At 29.1% G+C, this 23,262-nt stretch overlaps 12 protein-coding genes across 12 annotated transcripts; 7 read left to right on the top strand and 5 right to left on the bottom strand. All coding sequences in view use genetic code 12, as the record gives it.

The window, feature by feature from the left end:
• Window positions 1-340: 340 nt before the first annotated feature.
• Window positions 341-2,458, top strand: CAALFM_CR06570CA (uncharacterized protein; the record flags this gene model as incomplete). The annotated part of the gene is made up of 1 exon (XM_704942.2): window positions 341-2,458. One exon carries the CDS (start codon window positions 341-343, stop codon window positions 2,456-2,458), a length of 2,118 nt encoding a protein of 705 aa, XP_710034.2.
• A 614-nt stretch (window positions 2,459-3,072) lies between these two features.
• CAALFM_CR06560CA (uncharacterized protein) lies at window positions 3,073-3,849 on the top strand (the record flags this gene model as incomplete). Its single annotated transcript, XM_704943.2, has 1 exon — window positions 3,073-3,849. The coding sequence occupies one exon, from the start codon at window positions 3,073-3,075 to the stop codon at window positions 3,847-3,849; it is 777 nt and encodes a 258-aa protein (XP_710035.2).
• Window positions 3,850-6,920: 3,071 nt separating this feature from the next.
• Window positions 6,921-7,250, top strand: CAALFM_CR06550CA (uncharacterized protein; the record flags this gene model as incomplete). Its single annotated transcript, XM_707978.2, has 1 exon — window positions 6,921-7,250. One exon carries the CDS (start codon window positions 6,921-6,923, stop codon window positions 7,248-7,250), a length of 330 nt encoding a protein of 109 aa, XP_713071.2.
• Window positions 7,251-7,872: 622 nt separating this feature from the next.
• On the bottom strand, window positions 7,873-10,608 carry KIP1 (Kip1p; the record flags this gene model as incomplete). The annotated part of the gene is made up of 1 exon (XM_707979.2): window positions 7,873-10,608. One exon carries the CDS (start codon window positions 10,606-10,608, stop codon window positions 7,873-7,875), a length of 2,736 nt encoding a protein of 911 aa, XP_713072.2.
• Window positions 10,609-10,873: 265 nt separating this feature from the next.
• On the bottom strand, window positions 10,874-11,290 carry CAALFM_CR06530WA (uncharacterized protein; the record flags this gene model as incomplete). The annotated part of the gene is made up of 1 exon (XM_707980.1): window positions 10,874-11,290. One exon carries the CDS (start codon window positions 11,288-11,290, stop codon window positions 10,874-10,876), a length of 417 nt encoding a protein of 138 aa, XP_713073.1.
• Window positions 11,291-12,038: 748 nt separating this feature from the next.
• CAALFM_CR06520CA (Rab family GTPase) lies at window positions 12,039-12,698 on the top strand (the record flags this gene model as incomplete). Its single annotated transcript, XM_707981.1, has 1 exon — window positions 12,039-12,698. One exon carries the CDS (start codon window positions 12,039-12,041, stop codon window positions 12,696-12,698), a length of 660 nt encoding a protein of 219 aa, XP_713074.1.
• Window positions 12,699-12,828: 130 nt separating this feature from the next.
• On the bottom strand, window positions 12,829-13,311 carry CAALFM_CR06510WA (uncharacterized protein; the record flags this gene model as incomplete). The annotated part of the gene is made up of 1 exon (XM_707982.1): window positions 12,829-13,311. The coding sequence occupies one exon, from the start codon at window positions 13,309-13,311 to the stop codon at window positions 12,829-12,831; it is 483 nt and encodes a 160-aa protein (XP_713075.1).
• A 969-nt stretch (window positions 13,312-14,280) lies between these two features.
• Window positions 14,281-14,781, top strand: CAALFM_CR06500CA (uncharacterized protein; the record flags this gene model as incomplete). The annotated part of the gene is made up of 1 exon (XM_707983.2): window positions 14,281-14,781. One exon carries the CDS (start codon window positions 14,281-14,283, stop codon window positions 14,779-14,781), a length of 501 nt encoding a protein of 166 aa, XP_713076.2.
• Window positions 14,782-15,801: 1,020 nt separating this feature from the next.
• HSP60 (chaperone ATPase) lies at window positions 15,802-17,502 on the top strand (the record flags this gene model as incomplete). The annotated part of the gene is made up of 1 exon (XM_707984.2): window positions 15,802-17,502. One exon carries the CDS (start codon window positions 15,802-15,804, stop codon window positions 17,500-17,502), a length of 1,701 nt encoding a protein of 566 aa, XP_713077.1.
• A 461-nt stretch (window positions 17,503-17,963) lies between these two features.
• On the top strand, window positions 17,964-20,039 carry RRN11 (Rrn11p; the record flags this gene model as incomplete). Its single annotated transcript, XM_707985.2, has 1 exon — window positions 17,964-20,039. The coding sequence occupies one exon, from the start codon at window positions 17,964-17,966 to the stop codon at window positions 20,037-20,039; it is 2,076 nt and encodes a 691-aa protein (XP_713078.2).
• An 81-nt stretch (window positions 20,040-20,120) lies between these two features.
• On the bottom strand, window positions 20,121-22,022 carry CAALFM_CR06470WA (E3 ubiquitin-protein ligase; the record flags this gene model as incomplete). Its single annotated transcript, XM_707986.2, has 1 exon — window positions 20,121-22,022. The coding sequence occupies one exon, from the start codon at window positions 22,020-22,022 to the stop codon at window positions 20,121-20,123; it is 1,902 nt and encodes a 633-aa protein (XP_713079.2).
• A 502-nt stretch (window positions 22,023-22,524) lies between these two features.
• On the bottom strand, window positions 22,525-23,172 carry GST3 (Gst3p; the record flags this gene model as incomplete). Its single annotated transcript, XM_707987.2, has 1 exon — window positions 22,525-23,172. One exon carries the CDS (start codon window positions 23,170-23,172, stop codon window positions 22,525-22,527), a length of 648 nt encoding a protein of 215 aa, XP_713080.2.
• Between the last annotated feature and the right edge of the window lie 90 nt (window positions 23,173-23,262).

The following is a 23,262-nucleotide window of genomic DNA, read 5'->3' as shown; positions in this document are numbered from 1 at the left end:
TATATTAAATTTTGAAAATATTGGTGATTTAATAATATTATCAATGAAAACAAAAACGTCGACAATTATTACAAGATTATTACAAAATAAACAAATTAATGTTTCGGCAAGATTATTAGATGGGATAATACCAAGACATTTACATAATACTAATTATCCAATTGATTATCATTTACAAAATATTCAAATCAATAAATTAGAAATTAATCCATTAGTTTTCCTTGCATTAAATGAATCTTCCAAAAGATATTTTTTCAATAAAAGTACCGATTTAATTATTATTAATAATAATAATAATAATCATACATCATCAGCATCATCATTTATTGGATTAAATGAAATGTATATGATATTATCAGTTATTAATTCAATTGGTGGTAATATTAATGAATTAATTACGAGGAATGAATATAATAATAATAATTTAATGACATTACCATTACCAAACCTGATTAAAAAATTGGCAATTACTTTTAATTATTATCAACAAAGAAATGAAGAATTTATTTATTTGAATATAAATCAATATTTATCTGTTGGATTAACTCATTTATCTATTAGATTTCCTGAATATTTTAACACTATTAATAATAATGAAGAAGTGCAAGTGCAAGCGCAAGTGCAAAATGCTGCTGCTGATGCTAATGCTAATGCTAATGATGATGATAAGATGATAATTGATTTTCAAAGATTCATTAATTTGAAATATTTAAAATTTTATGATATAACTTTTGATATTGAATTTATATTACCAAATGATTTGAAATATTTATATTTTAAAAATTGTTTACCTAATAAAATATATTTTCATGAATTTTTTGAAGAAAAAGATTTAAATTTTAATAAATTAGATTCATTTATTTGGGAATCACCACAAATCAATCTAGATATGGTTAAATTTGATAATATCGATGCTTATAATAATAATTATTATTATTTATTGATTCATAATGGTATTGGGTTAAAAAATTTGAAAATTCCTCAGTGTATGATAAATTCAATTTTATCAAAAATTGATAATAGTAGTAGTAACCAAATTACTGATTCATTTATTGTGAAAAAAGTGGTGGAACTACCTTCAAGTTTACAAAAATTAATTCTTTATAACCATACCCAAAATGACAATAATAATGAAGATGATGAACAAGAAGATGAACATGAACAAGAAGATGAACAAGAAGATGAACATGAACATGACGATGACGATGACGATGTACATCAACATCAACATGGTAATATTGATAGATATTGTTTTCATTTTAAATACTTGTTCCCATTTCATTCCAATTTGACATCATTAACTGTTGATGGAGTCAATGTTGTCAATTTCCATAATTTTGATAATTTAATTAACTTAAAGACATTAAACATATATAATCAATTTAAATCATGTCATAAAACTTTTGATTATAAATTACCTATTAGTTTAACTCGATTAATTTTCGATCATTGTCATTATCAACAATATTTAATTGATAATAGTACTAATAATAATAATAATCTTTATAATTTAAAATATGTTCAAATTACTAATTGTGGATTAAATAATATTGATCAATCAATTTTAAAATTACCGGATAATGTTGAAGAATTGAATCTTAATAATAATTGTATTGGTATAATTGATAATCCATCAAACCAAAACCAAAACCAAAATCAAAACCAAGAGATAACAATCGATAAGATTTTTCCTAAAAATTTGAAAACTTTACATCTTTGTTATAATCAATTAATGCATGTTAAATCATTACCGTCATCATTGATTTCATTATATTTGTCTCATAATCAATTAAATCAACAACGATTTATGGAACCTTCAACGTTGGTTTTATCAAATTTGAAACATTTAGATTTATCATATAATATATTCAACTTGAATGAACTTACTACAACTGATAGTTTCTTACAATCAACTACAAATTTAGAGACATTGAACTTATCATCAAATTTAACTACAACAACAACCGCAATCACAACCACTAACATAACCAACATAAATACAAATTCTATAGTAATTGGCAATTGTTTCCCATCTAGTTTAATTGAATTAAAATTATCCTATAATAATCTCAAATATCTCATTAGTGGTGGTGGTGGTGGTGGTGACGGTAATGGTGGCGGTTTTGAACAATTTTTACCTAATTTACAACATATTGATCTTTCTGGAAATCTTCTTGGTGATTCATTAAATAAAGGATTTTTACAAACTTGGAAAAATCTTTATCATCATCAAAATGAACAAATTATTATTATTGATGAATTGAAATTTGGTAATAATATTAAAACAGTGAATTTATTAGGTAATAGATTATCAAAGAATACTATACGTGATTTAATGAATTATCAATTAATGAAAAATCCAAAATTCCGATGTTTAATAATTGAAAATTCTTTAATTCCCCAAGATTTATATAAGTATATTTCACAAACTTATATAATGGAACCTATAAATAATTAAAGAAGAAGAAGAAGAAATAGAAGAAGAAGAAATTTGGGTTTTTTTTTTTTTTTTTTTGATTCTTGAGGAGGATAATTATAAAGTATATTATAATATAGATGTTGATAATAACTATTCTTTTGATTAGATAGATTTGTTTCTAATAATAAGTTTTCGTATAATTCTAGCTCAGCGTAGACAAAACTTGGGCGGAGGGGARGGGGAGGGGAAGGGGGGGAAAGGAAATGACTAAGATATTCAATGATAGCTCTAGTTCAATAATAAAACCTAATTGTATAACAATTTTATCATCTACCTTTTGTATTACCTAATACAATGTAGTTGTTGTTTCATGATATTGAATGATTGATCCTTTCCTTGATAGTTATATGCAGGAATCGTGAAATTAATATTTTTAACCTCCGCCTCCCTTCCTTCCTTCCTTCGTTTTTTCTTTCCTCCGTCTTTTACTTTCTTCAACCTTCTTTCCAAATTCCATCAATCTTTCCCTTGTTTTCATTACATCGATACTTATAATAATAATAATAACCTTAATCAAATAAATCATATATTTACAACACTTAGACTAACACTAACACTAACACTTAAACCTATAATAAACTTATATTTTACTGATGTCTTCATATACTGAATTGCCACAATCAGCACCACCATATTCTGAAGGCGAGTCAGGATCACCACCACGTCAATTTGGTGATAATATACCTGATGATTTCAAATATTCTGTTTCGGTAGCATCATGTGAATTACCTTTACGACAATTATTTATTAGAAAAGTATATCTGTTATTAACTATACAATTAATGGGTAGTGTTATTATGGGATTTATTATTCGATCATCGGATCTGTTTAAAATTTGGGCGATGACAAACACTTGGTTATTGATTTTATCATTTATTGGATCAATTGGATTTATGATTGGTGCATTTTTCAAAGCTCGTTCATATCCAATCAATTTAATTTTATTGGGTGGATTCACTATTTGTGAAAGTTATACTTTAGGAGTTGCTTGTGCATTTATTGAAAGTGGTATATTAATTGAAGCAATATTATTAACTTTAATTATATTTATTGGTTTGACTATATTTGCATTCCAAACAAAATATGATTTTATAAGTTGGCAAGGTACCGTAGGAATGATGCTTTGGGGTTTAATTGGTTGGGGGTTTGTTATGATGTTTATCCCTCATCAACAAAATTCAATGATGGAAAATGTTTATAGTTTTTTGGGTGCTTTGATATTTTCCATTTATATTATTATTGATACTCAACATATTATGAAAACTTTACATTTAGATGATGAAATTATTGGTTGTATTTCATTGTATCTTGATATCATTAATTTGTTTTTATTCATTTTAAGAATCTTAAATAATAATCGTGATGATTAGGGTATTCCAATTTGTCCGTTTCTCTGTTTGGTTGGTTGGTTGGTTGGTTCGTTGGTTGGTTCGTTGGTTGTTTTTTTTTTTTATATTTTTATAATTGAAGTAAATTCTAATGATACAAAAACCATATAAAGAAGTAAAATTAATGCAAATATAATTGATGTAATGGTTTTATTAATCATATGAGGTTTCAGTAATCGATGTTTTTTAGAAGAAGAAGAAGACTTCGAAGATGATGATGATGATGATGATTTGATAGTTTTTTTATGAGTTGATTTCCCTTTATGTTTCACTCTTTTGAAACTACTTGAAAACAATTTAGCTAGTAATGCCCATTTAATTAGTTTTGTTGGGTAAACAGTCTTGGAAGCAKTTTTGTAATTGACATGATGAAAAATAAGTGTTAATATTTGATTAGAGAAATGAATTTTTAATTTTTGCTAATAAATTTGAAAGGTGAAAGGAATCATCTTATTATATATACAAACTGTCGATCAATCTACATGAATCAACTTATTACGCAAATGAAAATGAAAATGGATAATGAACTTAAATTGTGTAAACTATTAGGTTGGTTGTAGCATCACAATTATTATTATTATCAAATACTCCTTTTTCTCATTAAACATTGTGATTTCACTTAATACAAATTTAAATTTACATGTTTTGTATAAGTTAGAATGTTTTGTGTGGAGGTTTTATGTGTGCATATTTGGTCTTATTGTTAAGATCTAATTGTACATGTACAGATTTAAACCTAACACGATTAAATTAGTTACCAAGTCAACCTTCATCTCCATTGGTTATATTGTTGCTCTATACTACTACTATTATTATTATTATTATTATTATTATTGTTATTGTTATTGTTTGAGTTAACGGCAATGTTTTAATTAAAGTAATACAAAAAGATGATGTAACAGGGTCTCGAAATTTTCTATTTTCTAATATACTACATAAACAATACACCAAGAAGAGTTTTAATAGGACTCTTTCCAAACATTGGAAAGCCGTCTTTAAATCTAGACTTTATTTTTTAACAACTAGTTCCTTTTGTACAATCTGTCAATGATATAATTTATGATATCATACACATAAAGGAAAAAAAAAAGTGTAAATGTAAATGTAAATGTAGATTGTAGATTGACAATTCAACTGTTAAGTATTTGTCATCATTTGTCCTTGTTTAGAATTGGAATGAACTGAGGGGGGGGGAGGAAAATTGAAAAATGTATTATGAAATATAATATTATTGAATTATATCATCAACATTACATTGCTTAGGTGGGTAAGAATGTGGAGAATAGTCATGATGATATTAACTAAAACTTCATATGAAGATAAGAATTAAAAAGGAGAGCAAGCATATGAATGTTCTTTCACATCTTCTCCTATCTTTCTCTTGTTATCATTCCTTCAATTTGGACCTCTCTATAATATGAATTTCAGTTAGTATAAACCTTCTTTTTTGTGTGGGGGAGAAGATAGATTGCTGTTTGTTAATATCGCTGATCATTTCCAATATTATTAGTATTTCTTTCTTTCTTTTCCTCATTGGTCTGTTTACGCAGGGTCTTATAACACGTTTAATCCTCTTTTTTTTTTTGCAACTTCCCCAAAAACAGTAATTAGATTGTTGTTATTTGCTCCCAACCTTGTTTCTGCTACTTTGAGGAATCATTGTTTTATTTTGCTTGAAATAATCTAGCTTATGTTATTGTGGTATTGCAAAATCCAATTTATTGCATATCTATTCAGTTTCTATTTATGATAAAAACCATACATATTTTCTACATAGTATGAAATTGAGCATCTATAATCCGTGTTATAAGTTTATAAAAACAAGAGTTGATAGGTACAAATAATTCATTATCCAATAAGAAATTAGTCTCAAATTTCATCAAATTCTTCACAAAAATGTGAACTTCAGGAAAATTGTTCCATATCCCCTTTTCCATCTCACCACACAACCCAAACTCACTTAAGCATGACCCTGATTGCGTCTCTGGTGTTCATCGAAATAGAAATTACGTAAATGTAGATAAGAACTGATCATGGATTTAGAGTCTTGACTTTTTGGAATGCCGAGGGCTGAGTTCTTCTTTTTATCTTTCTTTGGTTTTGCGGCAACTATTGACGAATTTTGGAATTTCTTTTTTCACAAATTTGAGTCACCGAAATACTGCTACTACTACCACTACACCTCAAAAAACAAATGACAATCATCATCATCATCATCAAGGCTGAGAATTGAATAGTGTTGAACTTCTAGAACAAGGCTTAAAAGAACAAGTTACAAGCAGAAAGAAAATAAATGACTACCAACTCCCATCGATAGGGGGGTAGAGCTATATTGTTGATGGCAAAAAGAAAGGGCTACCAAGAACAAACAGAGAAAACAATCGAATAGCTTAAATTAGAAACAATAAATAAAGATTCAACAATATGTGTATTTGATATATCAAAGCATTAACGTTACTAATTATGGTGAAAACGGATTTTTTTGTTACATCGTATCGTATAAATTGTAACGATGAGGAAAGATCTAAATTGTAAATCCCATTATCTATAATCTATAATCTATAATCCCCGTTATTGCCACTATTGGTGCTTATCTCATAGTATGAGGACTAATCAATTGACCAAATTTGGTTTATTAATTACTTGTTAGTCATGATTTCAGTGGCTGAGTTTTATGCACCGGTCCGAATTGTTCTTTCTTTTTTTTCTCTGTTTTCTTTTTCTACCCACCCACCCAACCACCCCTTAAATTTCTTATTTCCTTGCGTTTTCAATGAACCGCAATAGAAACAGAGAAGGATTCTGTTGTAATATCAACGAGACAAGTTAAAATCCTAGGACTGTAACAATAACATCCAATGACGTATATTGTTAAGTATAATATTAGCTTCTGTTTTGCTGTGCCTCCTTGGATTTAAATTAGGGGGGGTGAGTAGCCAAAATCAGTTTTCTATCAAATAAGAAATTAAACTATTTAATAGAAGCAATCTCCCAACTTTCTTATGTTTTCAATTTAACATCATATTTTATAATTAACTAAATTATCAATTATCATGTTTCTTCATAATTTATTAAATAAACATCATCAACATAATCAACCACATCACCCACATCATCACCATCACCATCACCATCATCGTCAACATCATCATCATTATGATGATATGAAACATAATATTTACTCAAATTATTATCCTGGTCATACTTATGCTGCTGCTGCTCCTCCTCCAGGTAGTCCACCACCAGAATATGGGTTCAATCATTCACCATTTAATGCCCATCATCATCATCATCATAATCATAATCGTCGTCATTCATTTGGTCCTCATCATGAACATGGCCACCACCACCATGAACATCATGGACCTCATCATCATCGTTGATTCTATTAGGTTGCAAATAAGTTAGTACTTCAAAAGGTATTTCATTTGATTTTAAATTTTCGGTTTTTTCAAAATTAATTTGGATTTTATTTGAGAAAGGTTATTACTGTTATTCATATTTGTTTTGTTTTTTAGATTTTATTATTATTATTATTATTATTATTATTATGGTGTGTCGATTATATTATTAGGTTGTTATTATTACAATTGTATAGTAGGTGACATTTTTAGTTTGTTCATTGGGTATATATATTATAAACATTTATAAAATTTATAAAATTCGTATAGAAATTAAATAAAATAAAATAAGAGGGGAAGATTTTTGTTAGAATAATCATTTTCTGTAAATTACAATCATTTTAACTATCAAATTGTACATTGAAATCTTATAAAACAAATTACATATATTATATATTAATATTATTAAGAGTTTTTGGAAATATGGAACTATAATGAGGGAAAAGGAGAAGGGGAAGGAAAAGGGGAAACGACATTAATTATACAACAAAAAAGGACAAAGTATTATTAGAAATTAAATTTGAAAATAAACAAGAAATAAACCTCACAATTAATTAAACATGTACTGAACAAATGGAGTAAAACAAATATTGGTCTAATTATATCATAATAAATTGTCCATTGTTTGTAATATTTTTCTCTTTTTATTATTATTGGTCGTGGTAGAATCTTGTGGTGATGTATCTTCAGGAACATTACTTTTTGATCTTTGTAATGTTGGTATTCTTGTGGGTGAAGGAGATTTGCCCGTAGCACCACCACCACCACAAGCAGTATTACTTCGATGTAATTTAATTGGTTTAAATTGATTATTGGGCATATTCGCTGTTGTTATGGGTATTCTTGAAGATTCTTTAATGGGTGATATTTTCATGGTATTGGCATCAAATTGTTGAATTTGGGTTAATTCTTGATTAATTTTAGTTAAATTATTATTCATTTGATTATGATATTGTTGTATATCATTAGTTATACCATTTATTGATGACGTCAATTTAGGTTTTAAATCAAATGGATTTATCTTATCCAATTGTGAATTATTATCTTGTTGGAATTTATTTATTCGCTCACATATATCATTATTATTAATGAATTTTTGTAAATTGGTTTGACAGTCGTGATGGAATTTATTATTATTATTCAAATCAGTTTCTAGTTTTGGTAATAAACAGTTGATTTGACTATTCCAAGAATTTTCCATTTTCAATACATTTTCTCGTTCTTTCGAGATTTCTTCATTGGATACAGTTTTATATTTATCCATAACATTATTCATTGTCGTTTTTAATTCTTTAGTCATAATTTTTTTGAAATTATCAACTAATATTGGTAAATTCTCTCCAAGAATGTTGCCAAGTTGAGAATTTAAATTAGTTTCAATATTATGTAAATAATCATCTTTTAAAAATCCGGATAATTTTTCATTAATAATTTTGAAATCTTGTATCACTTCAAAAGTCTTGTTATAAAATTCTTGTTGAAATGTTAATAAATTATCAAAATTTTTTTGGAATGTAGATATATAATTAGTTAAATCTTCATTCACTATATTTCCAACTTGTGATTGATAATTTTGCAAATTTGTTTCAAGTTGTTGTTTATATTCATCTAGATTTTTGGTGAATTCCAATTGGAAATTAGTTAATTGATCCACAGATTTATTGTCTTGTTGTAAATTTCTACTTTCATTTACTAACCCAATTGAAGTATGTAAATGATTCGATAATAAATTAACTAATAATTCAGCTGAACTCGACGATTTTTCAAATGCTTGTTTCAATTTATTATTCAACTCACATATGGTTTCTTGATTAGTTTGATTTAATCCAACTGCTTTATGATATTTAGTTTCCAATATTTGTAATTTCAGTTGATAACTTTGTAGTTGTTGTTTCAAATTATCAATTTCTTCTTTGGCTTCTAATTTAGTGAATTCTAATGTTTCAATTTTCGCTTGTAACAGTTCTAATTTTAATCTATCTTCTTTAGCCCCCGTTTTCAATGATTCATTTTCTTGAATCAATTGATCATAGTTTTCTGGATCTAAATAAACACCATTTTTATTCCTGGTAGCAATTAAATCCATATTTAATAACGTTAATTCTTGGGCCAAATTCTTAACCAATGTCTTTTTCATGATTATTTCTGAATCATGGCCAATCATGGGGGCATTCTTGATGTTTTTCGCCTTACTAGCATAATCTAATGTCGAACATGTTTCCAGTAGATTGACTTGTGCCGGGGAAATTGTTGCTATTAAAGTAGTCTTAGTGTTACCACCCAATGAATCTTGTAAAATATGAGTTAATTTCGATTCTCGATAAGGGATATGCAGTAATTTTTTCTCATTTAATGAATTTATTACTCTACCCAATGTCAATAAAGATTGGTTTATCCCACCAGCTTCTTTCACAATAGATCCTGACCGACTAATATTTTCTGAACCTGCCAAATCAACTAAATTCATTTTCGAAATTCGATAAACTGATTCTTCATTATCGTTCTCTGATGATGATGATGATGATGATGATATTTTCTGGTACAATTGTACTGAAAAAATAGTATGTGATCTTGATGAGGTTTCATTTAAGTTGGTACTACTAGTTTTCTTTTTCTGTAATCCCATTTTCAAATATTTGATCCCTTGATTATAATTGTTAATAGTATATTCAGTTAAGTTTTGTATCCCAATAGATTTCACTTTATTAGCATTGGTTTTTTCATGAATTCGTAATTTTCGATTATTGCTATTATTGTTGCTTAATAAATCAATCAATTCTTCATTATATATTTCCAAATATGAAATTTTAACCATATAATCATTCTTACTAGTAGCATTGGAGGATAAATTTTGAAATAATTCACCTAATAATCTGGGGATAATACCTGCAATATCTGAATTCTCATCAAGTTTATTATTATTATCCATCCCACTCATAGTATAGGTTTTCCCTGTACCAGTTTGTCCATATGCTAAAACAGTAACATTTATCCCTCGTAAGAAATCTAAAAGTAATGGATGAGCTATTTGGGAATAAATTAAATTTTGATCTGCTTGAGAACCGTAAATTTGATCAAACTTGTATGTTCGTTTCAGGTTTGTGTCTAAAGATGAAGCGCTGGTATTCGGTGTTGCCCCAGCTGTATTATTGGAGTTGGTGGTGGTGGTATTATTGGTGGTGGTTGTGGCCGTTGCCCTAGTATAACCTTGATTGATGGTAATATATGGTTCTGTGATAGAATAATTATCATTAGTCAATTCAACAACTATAGGAGATTTAGCAGCAATCTCTTGAGAGTTCCTTCCTCGACATCTAACAACAACTTGGATATTTGACATTGATGATAATGCTGCTATGAGTATTAATTTAACTGAAATCACAAGATGAAGAATGAAAACAACAACAACAAAGAGAAAGAGTTTGGCAACGGGAGAGGAAGAGAAAGTGTAAACAAAAACAAACAACCAAAAAAATTTACACCAAAAAAAAAAATTAGAAGTCGTGATTGAACTATATGCAGGCCACTATAAGAAGATATTAAAACTACTCTGATTGAATGAATGAATGATTATATAAATCCCTCTTTTCTCTCAACTTATAGCCTTAATCAAAGAAATCATCGTCATCTTCATCATCATCAGCAGCTATATTTTTCCTATTGAAAGTTATTTTTGTTTGTTGCTTTTGTTGACTATCTCTACTTAATCCATCTAATATTTGCACAATATCTTTTTCACCAAGTTTTTGATGTATTTGACCCATTGAATATAATTTAATAATATAATTTTCTACTGCTTGAGCTCTATCGGGTCTAACAATCTTTACACGACTTAATCTTTCTCTAGCTTCATTAGTTAAGACTCGATTTAATATGGTTATGGTCATATTCTCTTGTGCCAGGTCTTGTGCGCCACCCGAAGAAGAAGAAGATGGATTGGTACTACTGCCACCTCCGGCAGCATTTCTTTGTAATTCTGCTAATCTTGCTTGTCTAATAGCATTTAATTCTGCGTCATCCATAATGTATAGTTGTGAATGAATGGAGAAGGAGTAGTATTAAAATAATTAGTGTGGATAGAGTAGTCAGTCAGTCAGCCAAGTGAATAGGGAAGTAAGGAAAAATTTTGGTCACATTTAACACGAACTTCTTGATCAAAGAAGAAGAAGAAGAAGAAATTTTTTTTCTGTCATCACGTGCACGACCTTTAAATCAATTGACAATTCAAAAATTTTGAACAACAACACAACACAACTCATTCTCTTTCTCTCTCTCTCTCTCTCTGTGAAAAAAAAAAAGAAAGAAAAGGACAATAAAGAAATCAAACAATCAATTAAACAATTAAACAAAGTTAAAACAGGAACTTTTACTATTCAAGTTCAAATTGAAAGAGAAAGAGAAATAGAAAGAAAAAAAAAAAATTTAGTTCAAATTGGAATCTTGTCTTATTTAGTTTCATTTCTATATATCTTGTCCTCATATACTATCAACATTTAGATTGATTTGAATCCAGAATCAACAATTTCAACAATTCTTCAGATTTTGATATAGTGTATTCTATTTGAGATACTTTACTACTACCAATACAGTCACATAATTACATATATAAATATATTAAGAGTGGGTTTTCGGAACATTTTCCTCCTAGATTTAATATAGAATCCCTTTCCCCTAATTTTTTTTGCATCAACATTTACTTAAAAACTTCAACCCCACCAACTCCTAACCCTAATATTTCCCCTTTCTTTTTTTGCATATAAGACTCCCACAATGAGTTCAGATAAATCAAATTTACTAAAAAAATACAAGATTGTCTTTCTTGGTGATCAAAGTGTTGGTAAAACATCATTAATCACCAGATTTATGTATGATACATTTGATGAAACTTATGCTGCCACGATTGGAATTGATTTTTTATCGAAAACAATGTATTTAGAAGAAGGTAAAACCATTAGATTACAATTATGGGATACTGCCGGACAAGAAAGATTTCGATCATTAATACCTTCATATATTAGAGATTCTCATGTTGCAGTAATATGTTATGATATAACCAATAAAAAATCATTTGATAATCTTGATAAATGGATTAAAGATGTTAAATTAGAACGAGGTGATGATGTAATAATAGTATTAGTCGGTAATAAACTGGATTTAGCTAGTGATAAACGACAAGTTAGTTTAGATGATGTTGAAAATTTACAAATTAAAATTGGTGCTAAATTTTTCATTGAAACTTCAACTAAAGCAAATCATAATGTTAAATTATTATTTAAAAAAATTGCTCAATCATTACCTGATTTTAATCAAGATTCCAATGATAAATCAAATGATAATAATAATAATAATAATAATAATCAACTGGAAACTATTGATATAACTATTGATAATACTGCACCAAATCCTCAAGGTACCAGCACATGTTGTTAGACTAGAATCTTAGTGTAAGAACTAATAAAAAAACAGAGCAATGGGTAGATAATATTCTAAGTATATTAACAGTTCATACAACAACAACCCACACACACACATATATATACTATATATATATATCACTTATTTAATCAATTAGATCAAATTCCCAATTTGCCGACTGTATACGAAGTTTTAATTTATCTAATCTCTCATTCATTTTCTTTCTTGTCTTGTCATATGCAACCACGTCAACATGTGACACATCAGCAATCTTCTTGGTCGAATACAGTTTTGTAATAATACCATTATGAATTATATCATCTGTCACATTGATTTGTCTTTCTAAATCATCAATATCAGCAATAGCTTGTGTCATTGATCGAAGTGGTTCTTCATTAGACTTATTATCATCATAGGCAAACTTTATTTCATTATTGGTTCGTTGTATTTTAATAGTTATATCAGTAATTAATTTATCAATTTCTTCATATTGTTCAAATAATTCATTAGGATCAAATGGAGGGTTTTCGCCAGTTTGAGCTTGACAACATTTAAGAATTAATGATTTAAGTTCACCAGCATCTCTTTCCAAGTTCTTTTTTAAATTTAATGCTTCAGCTAATTTCATCTTCTCTCACAAAATATAATATAACTCAATTATTGGTTGTAAGATTATATAGAATAAAGTATATGAAAATGAAAAAAAAATGGGGTGAGAGGTAAATGTATCCGAATTTATAATTCTGTTGATAGCGGAGAAAAGTATAATTTTATTTTTTTTTTGGTAGTTCGGTTGTAGTTCCTCTTTGCTTTATTCCCCTATGCACCCTGGCATACACAAAAGTCAATTGATTGCTTTCTCTTGTTAAGGCTTTTGGGGTTGGGGTTGGAGTAATTGTTGTTGTTGTTGTTGCTGTTCCTGATACAATGGAATAGAGATATGACTAATTGGTATTGGTATGTTTATGTTTACACAACACATATGAGTCAACGAAAAATCAATTGGCTTGATCTGACTTCTCCTGGAACTAAATTCTATAATTTCATCAACAATTGTAGGCAAATGTAGACAAATGTTGTGGTTTCGTCTAGCTCAATATAACCATCAAGGTTTTTTAAGCCTCCTTCCTTCATTATTTTTGCCTCTTGAAAGGCATTTTTGATGTAACAAAGTGATTCTACAATTGTTGCGAGCAAATTATTGGCAAACATCTTTTGTGAAAGAATCATAACCTTCCATTCGTTTGTTCGTTTTGTTAGCTAATTGGCTGATGGATTCTTTAGTTGCTATGAATACTGCTGCTCTGTTTTCAAAATCCTTTTGTTGGGAAGGCTCTACCGATTGAGGTTTAACTTGTATTATCGTGTAAGTGTTTTCCTGACTCCGAATTTCTGTCTATAAATAGACCTAGAAAAGTTCACTTTTTTTCAAATTTTTTTTTATTCCTTCTCTCTTTTTTCTAATCCTCATTAACAAAACCATATTCAAACAAATCAATCATTTTATGCATTGAGTCGTATAAATTGTTGTTTGTTGGTTATAGCTTGTTGGTTGATTGATTGGTTGGTTGGTAGTATAAACATTTTCATTACTCTAATGGCCTCCTCAGTAAAGTTGGCTACGGCACTTAAACAACGTGCTATATTGACAAAAGAATTGTCTGAATTAGATGATAAAATACAATCTTCATTGATTCTGCAAGTTGGTATGAAAAAAATCAATGATCCAGATAAATTGTATTTAGATTATGTTGCTAAATCTCAAGAATTGGCTAAATTGGTATCATCAATAAATTATACTAATAATATAACTCCAATTGAAGTTGATTTGACAATGGGAAAGTATGATAATACTATAAAAACGATTAATGATGCATTAATTTGTCGAGACCGAATATTTAAAAAATTACAATTTGTGAAAAAAATATCAACAGCAGGTAAAGAACAACCATTAGATTCCAAAGATGAAATTAAATTTGTATCATTTATTGATGTTGATAAATATGATACTTTGGCCCAAGAATTAAATACTCAATTTGAGAATTTGAATTTGAAATTACAAGAAATAAATTGGCAAGTTGATCTTGTTGAGATATAAAAAGGATAGTGGTGCTGGATCGCCATTGATAATATTCTTTACTTGTTACTTTATGTAAAAGGATTTAAAAAATATTGTTGGTACTACTCGTTTCCTCCCTCCCAAATCGAATAATAGAACTATAGAACCATATCCCCCCTATAATTATTTTATCTGATTTTATTAGTTATAAAGTACAAATCTATTATCAATTGTTTTATTATTTAGTATTTTCCTCCAAAGTTTTGAACTTTTGTTTTTTATGGTTCTAGTTCTTTATTCTTGTTTTTGGGGATTTAGGGTTGCCGCTTGATTTGTTGAACTTTAATTGATGCTTTGTTTAGGCATAGTAATCAAGAAAAGGAAGATAATGAAAGGGTAGGGAATGAGTAGGAGGGCGGGTTCGGGGACAATATACATGTATAGTTACGTACATTAATGTAAATATATTCTTAAAATTCCTAGTTTGTAAAATTAATTGATGGTGTTGTTGTCTTTGTATTTTTAAAGTATTCAAAAATTTTGAGTCAATTTCGTTACCAAATCTTAATGAATAGTAACACGTCTAACCAAATTTCAACAAAAAGTTTCATACGACCAACAACTTATATGCTTTTCAGTATGTATATATCTTCCATATTTTTATTTGTATATGATTGAATTGATAATTGTAATAGAGTTAAAAGAATGAAGAAGAAGAAGAAGAAGAAGTGGGTTTTTGCAACCAACAGAACAGTTAGGTTATTCTTGTGTACACGACCAGATCAAATATGTATGTGAGAGAGAGACGGAAATAGAATTTTCTGGAAAGAAAAAAAAAAAAAAATTTCCTTCCTGTTTTTCTCTCGCCCCGTGTGGGTGGGTCTCTCTCACTGTTGTGTAATTCGTACCAACAATTCCGGAGCCAAATTTCTTTCACCAAATAAATACCCTCTTTTGTTCCTCCCTCCACTTTAAAAAAAAAAAAWTTTTTCACTTACTACTCACACTTTCTTATTTTCTTAATATTATTCACCAACACTTTATTAGCATTAGAATATCATGTTGAGAGTTAATTCTAAATCATCAATTAAAACATTTGTTCGTCATTTGTCTCATAAAGAACTTAAATTTGGCGTTGAAGGTAGAGCTGCCTTATTGAAAGGGGTCAACACTTTAGCTGATGCTGTTTCTGTTACATTAGGTCCAAAAGGTCGTAATGTTTTAATTGAACAACAATTTGGTGCCCCCAAAATCACTAAGGATGGGGTTACCGTTGCCAAAGCCATCACTTTGGAAGATAAATTTGAAGATTTGGGAGCTAAATTATTACAAGAAGTTGCTTCTAAAACTAATGAAAGTGCTGGTGACGGTACTACTTCTGCCACTGTTTTAGGTAGATCTATTTTCACTGAATCAGTTAAAAATGTTGCTGCTGGTTGTAACCCAATGGATTTAAGAAGAGGTTCTCAAGCTGCTGTAGAAGCTGTTATTGAATTTTTACAAAAAAACAAAAAGGAAATTACTACTTCTGAAGAAATTGCTCAAGTTGCCACCATTTCTGCTAATGGTGATAAACATATTGGTGATTTATTAGCTAATGCCATGGAAAAAGTTGGTAAAGAAGGGGTTATCACTGTTAAAGAAGGTAAAACTTTAGAAGATGAATTAGAAGTCACTGAAGGTATGAAATTTGATCGTGGATTTATCTCTCCATATTTCATTACCAACACTAAAACTGGTAAAGTTGAATTTGAAAACCCATTGATTTTGTTATCAGAAAAGAAAATTTCTAGTATTCAAGATATTTTACCATCTTTAGAACTTTCCAATCAAACTAGAAGACCATTATTGATCATTGCTGAAGATGTTGATGGTGAAGCCTTGGCTGCTTGTATTTTGAACAAATTAAGAGGTCAAGTTCAAGTTTGTGCTGTTAAAGCTCCAGGTTTTGGTGACAATAGAAAAAACACTTTGGGTGATATTGCCATTTTAAGTGGTGGTACTGTATTCACTGAAGAATTGGATATTAAACCAGAAAATGCCACTATTGAACAATTGGGTTCTGCTGGTGCCGTTACTATTACTAAAGAAGACACTGTTTTATTGAACGGAGAAGGATCTAAAGATAATTTGGAAGCTAGATGTGAACAAATTAGATCAGTTATTGCTGATGTTCACACTACTGAATATGAAAAGGAAAAATTACAAGAAAGATTAGCTAAATTATCTGGTGGTGTTGCTGTTATCAAAGTTGGTGGTGCTTCAGAAGTTGAAGTGGGTGAAAAGAAGGATCGTTATGAAGATGCTCTTAATGCCACTAGAGCTGCTGTTGAAGAAGGTATTTTACCAGGTGGTGGTACTGCTTTAATTAAAGCCACCAAGATTTTGGATGAAGTTAAAGAAAAAGCCGTTAATTTCGATCAAAAATTGGGGGTTGATACCATTAGAGCTGCCATTACTAAACCAGCTAAAAGAATCATTGAAAATGCTGGTGAAGAAGGTGCTGTTATCGTTGGTAAGATTTATGATGAACCAGAATTTAACAAAGGTTATGATTCTCAAAAAGGTGAATTCACCGATATGATTGCTGCTGGTATTATTGATCCATTTAAAGTTGTCAAGAATGGATTAGTTGATGCTTCTGGTGTTGCTTCATTATTGGCCACTACCGAATGTGCCATTGTTGATGCTCCACAACCAAAAGGTTCACCAGCTGCTCCACCAGCTCCAGGTATGGGAGGTATGCCAGGTATGTTCTAGATGAGCTGAGGTTGCCTAGTCTAATTCCACTGTGAGAAGTTTACTAAAGCATTGCTGTATTTATACGTTGGTGTTGGTGTTGGTGTTATTGTTTGTGTTTTTTTTTGTTTTGTTTATACATAAAGAAATCTGTAAATAGTCAATTATAATAATAATGATTGAAATTAAAATCGAATTATTATTATTAATAAAACAATAACCAATATAATGTTTGGATTTATGTTTTAGTAAAAAGTTAATCCGATTTTTCTAACTCATCTCGTCTGAACCAAAAGAAATCATCGACAAGCCAAATAAAAAAAAACATCAAAAAAAGAAATATCAGATTTTCTATACCATCACAAGATCAAATAGCTATTACTAACTACTACAACAATTATTGCTGGAAGCTCTATAGTCAAACCAATAGTATAAAAGGAGGAAAAGATAAATAATATAATGAAATCTAGGAATAATCTACGATGTTTGAAGATATAACATTTCGAAATAATGAACATAGACGAGCGACTAGAACATCACATCGATTAATTAATAAATATCAAGAATTGAAAAAATTCACTGAAATTTATAAATCTTCATCAAAAATTAAAGCCAAAACTAAAAGGAAATCACAACATAGACCATCGCAGAAGAAGAAAATTTTACAATTAATTCATCAAGAATTCGATAAACGATCATTATTAAAACCTGAAGAAACTTATGAAATATGGCATGAATTATCTGATTCAATAAATAAAAATGTTGCTAAAAATAATTCCAAGAAAAAACTGGATCGAAAACACAAGAAGGGATCAAAAGGTGAGTTCGGGATTGATACTGAACCCGAACCTGAAACTGGAGGTGAATTATCAATAGATCAAGGAGATGAATTATTACGGAAAAAGGTAAGTGATATTATAGAAGGTAATAATGAGGAAGAGGAACAGGAAGAAGATGAAAAGGAAGACGAGGAACTAGATGAAGATGAAAATTTAATGACACATAAATTGAATCAATTTGTTAATAATTTCGATACCTCCAATCGATTATCAAAATTTAAATTTATAATTGAATCAAATGGTTTAGAAATATTACCAAGAATAAATGAAGAAGATAATACTACTACTAATAATAATAACAATAATAATGATACCGATTCAATTGAAATGATTCATAAATCAAAATCAGCATTCCGTCAACATATTAATAATTTAACTACATTATTACATTTACAAATAATGAAACAAAATTGGTCAATAGCATATAAAATATTTGCATTATTAATAAGATTCCCTCAAGTTGATATAAGAACAATTTGGCCATTAGGTATAGAAATATTAATGCAACTATCCAACAAAAACGGTAGTAATTCATTAAAAGTGAAGAAATTTTTCAATTATTTATCATCATTTTATATGATAACCGATACTAATCCCGCTACAAGATTCATATCAACAAATCATAAATATCGTAATAATGTGGCACCAGTTTGGAGATCAGGTTCTAAAACTTTAACCCCATTATATGTCATTACTTCATTATGGTATATTTTTGTTCTTGGTGATTATGAACAAGTTTTAAATAAAATTAATGAATTAATTCTTGAACCTCCTTATAATTCTGAAGGAGTATTGTATTTTATATCAAGTTTATGTCATTTATGTCTTGGTTGGAAATTAGTTGATACATATATAACAGGTGATAATGATAATTTTGATGTTGTTGATGAAAGATATAATGTGGAAAAGCAATTGAATATAATTAAGAATAAAATGAATGAAGATTTTGAAAGATGTGAAAAATATCAATTTATTTATCCTAAAGATGAAATTGAATCTCAATTCAAAGAGTTGCTCACAGTGGTATCGAATAAAAGTAATGAAAAAACTCCTACTCTAAATAAAAATGGTAATGATATTACTATGAATAATGTTTCAGCTTCGTCGTCATCATCACTGGAAGAAAATGATTTAGATTGGGATGCCATTAGTTCTGATGAAGATGAAGATGAAGATGATAAGGTGCACACAAAAGCTAATTCATTAATTCCAACTCAAATAGATAGTCTTTATCATCTTAAGAACCACAATGGGAACAAGCAACATCATATAAACCATGACGACGAAAATCTAGTGGAAGTCAATTTCTCTGATGACGAAAGCATGGATGGGGAAAGTAACATTCATTCGAAGATGAACTATCACCAAGAAGAAGAAATTCCTGCTTCACAACCATTAGATTTAGGTGATATGATGATGAATGGTAATCATGATAACGAGGAAGAAGAAGAAGAAGAGATGGATGGCGATACTCAAGCTATAGAATCTATTGATAGTGATGATTTAGATCATTACGATCATATCAATAAAACTTTGAATTCATTTGATACAAGAAGAAATAGTCTAGAATTATATAATGTGAAAAGTTCAAGTGTTGAACCAATCGACACATTCAAAATTTCACCATCACCGTCATCACCCGATAATAAAGATAAAACTAGTCAACAAACAATGCTCGATTTTGATTTTGATTTTGATTTTGATTCCGATTCCAATTAACAAGATCGAGGGTTATTCTTCTATATATATGTACATATCATTTTATCTATAGACATATACATAGGTATACATACATATACTTCACATCTCATATTCTCCTATAGATTCTTCTTTTGGAATAGCATAAGTTATAATATCACGAGTACTTGGTTTTTTATTATTAATTTTCAAATCTGCTTGATGATAAGAAGAAATATTGACTTTATAATCAATATCACTATTTTCTTGTTCAGGTTTTTTCAATGGTATTACTAACCATCCAGGTGGTAATAATGCATTTTTTGGTAATGTGATTGATTGTGATAAATCATTAGATTGAGGTATTGGTAATGTCGATGATGATGATGGTAATGGTATTGTTCTAGAAGGTCCTTCAATTGGTTCAGCAGCAGTGTTAATAGGCTGTTCTTGCGGTGCTATTGTATTTTCGGCATTTTGTAATAAATCATTAATTTCTCTCACTTCTCGTTGTAATTCAGCATTTACCGCAGCTGCTGTTGCTGTTGCTGTTGCTGTGGGAGCTGGTGGTGGTACAGGCACATCACCTGGTTGAGGTGGTGGTACATTTCCATTATTTTGATTATTCTCCCCATTATTATTGTTATTATTATTAGTGGCATTAGTTGCTCCATCATTAGAAAATACTTTTCTTCTACATAATGGACAACTATCTGATCTTTCTAACCATTCTTTTAAACATCCCAAATGTAAAATATGACCACATTTCAATTTTTTAGGAGATCTTCTTGGTGATTGAGGTTTTTTGAAAATTCTTTGATAATCTTCAACTGAATGCATATCTTCACGACATATAATACATAAACTATCAGATTGTGATAAATCCTCAGCACTAGCATTAGCTAATTGAGTATCTAATCTTTTTGAAGATTCAATAAATGCCAATAATTGATTAGTTTCTACCCAAGCACGTCTCATTGACGAATATGTACCTTGTAACATTGATAATGGTAATGAAAGACCCGAATGGATAGTTAATAAATATACAAATGATAAATATGAAATTGAAGTAAGTACAGCTGATGCAATATCAATCCCCTTAGTGTAATAAGGTTTATTATCCCAAATAAGTTCAATGTCATCATCTTCATCATTGACAATTTCTTCTTCCACATCCACATCCGCATCCGCATCCGCGTCCACGTCCACGTCCTCATCTATATTCGCTTCTACTTCCACTTCCACTTGCCCAGACTCATTATCATTGTTATTGGTAGTCCTTTCAGTTTCTTCTAAATTAGCTGATGTTGTAGTACTTTCTTGCCATCCTCTTAACAGTGTATGATGTTCATTTTTTCTAATACGATAAAAGGCAATTTCATAAATCCCTAATAATAATTTAGAAAAATAAGTTAATGCTTGAACTCCTTGTACGGCAAATTGAAAACCAAATAATAAACAAGTAACAGAATTAATACCTTGGAAAACATCATAAACTAAAAATTTGGCAAGACTAAAATCAGCAAATATGAAAAAAATATTTAACCAAAAATTTATTGATGTACCAAAATGATAAATTACTTGATTTAAATAAATATCTTCATCATTAATTTTATTAACAATAATTAAATTAACATAATCTAATCGATCAAACATTATAACATGGAAAACTTTAAAACTCATTGATAATCCCATTAAAAATACATTCATAATAATATTATTATCTCCCGTAGCTAAATTCAATAATAAATTAATGACAAATATAGGTAATTTTTCAAATAAATGTTCAACTTCAATCATTCTTAATGATCCAAATAATAAAATTTGAAGCAGTTTATCAATGATCAAAAATAAGAAAATTATAAAATTAACTATTATCCCTAATTTGATCCCATCAGTGAATTCAACTAAAAACATAACAAAATTAAATGATTTCCTTAAGGAATCATAAATTGACCAACTTAGTAGAGCAATGGATATTGAAGAATATCCAATGATATATTGTTGAGTCTTATTTATTAGCATGATTTGGAAATAGAATGTATAAATGGGGTTTATTAATAATGATTGATAATTGGTCTACTTCCTCGTTTCTCAATACTTATGTGAATTGTGGTTGTTATATTAATTGATGTTGATGTAATATTGTTGTTTAAATGAACAAAGTGTCAAATAGCGATTATAAACTTTAAAAATCTGACTTTGAGTGTGTGTGATCGTAACACCACCAACAAAAAAATTAAAGAGATTCTTGGTCGTGTAGGTTTTTCAATCGTATCGGATAATTCTATTGCGGAGAGATCAATGAGGTGTAGTCACGTGTTTACCACTTGGTACTGATCAATGTATAGACGATACTAGAATGAAATCACTACAAGTTAATCTCGTTTATAAGAGGTAATTGTATACTACTTTTGTTGAGCCCAACAGATTATATAAAAGTTTACCCAAAAAAATAGGCAATATATATCTATTCTTGCTATTTAATTCACTCGGGACCTTCAAAATTGATCTTAAAATCCATTTATCACTTTAACGCAAGGGCTTCTTTTACACCTTCAACTTCTAAAAATTTCTTATACCATTGAGCAACATGAGGATATTTAGTATCATAATCTTGGAAATGTTTATCTAATCCAACACGGGCAACAACTTCAATTCTTCTATGATTACCAACCCCAAAGGCAATATCTACTATAGTGAATTTATCACCCACAAACCATTCACTCTGAGCAAGAGTCTCATCTATAACTTTATAGGCATCAGCAAATGATTGTAAAATATTATCCCATACTTTGCCATCATCAGCTTTGATACCAATATAAGTATTGAATCTAAACAAAGTACCAGCAAATTGAGTAGCTTGATAAAATAACCATTTTTGTTGTTGCCAATACTCCAAGGGGTCAGTTTGTAAATTATAACTAAATTTACCTTGTTTGTCATAAGTTTCAGCAAGATATTGTAAAATTGCATTACTTTCTGGTAAAATTAATTCACCATCAACTAATGTAGGAACCAAGCCTTGGGGATTTAACTTTAAATACCAGTCTTGTTTAATATCTTTAGTGGGCCATGAAAATAAATGTAATTCATGAGGAATACTCAATAATTTAAGAAAGACTAATGGTTTACGACCATTCCCCGTTGGAGCAGTATATAAAGTTAATGTCATCAGGAAAGAAAGAAGGAGGAAGTGATATGTGACTGTATAACAAAAGAAAAAGTCAATTGAAATACGTGGAAAATTGTTTGGTTTATATTT

Source organism: Candida albicans, chromosome R (assembly GCF_000182965.3).
Source record: "Candida albicans SC5314 chromosome R, complete sequence".
NCBI classification, from domain to species: Eukaryota; Fungi; Ascomycota; class Pichiomycetes; order Serinales; family Debaryomycetaceae; genus Candida; species Candida albicans.
This window is presented reverse-complemented; position numbering and strand designations above follow the sequence as displayed.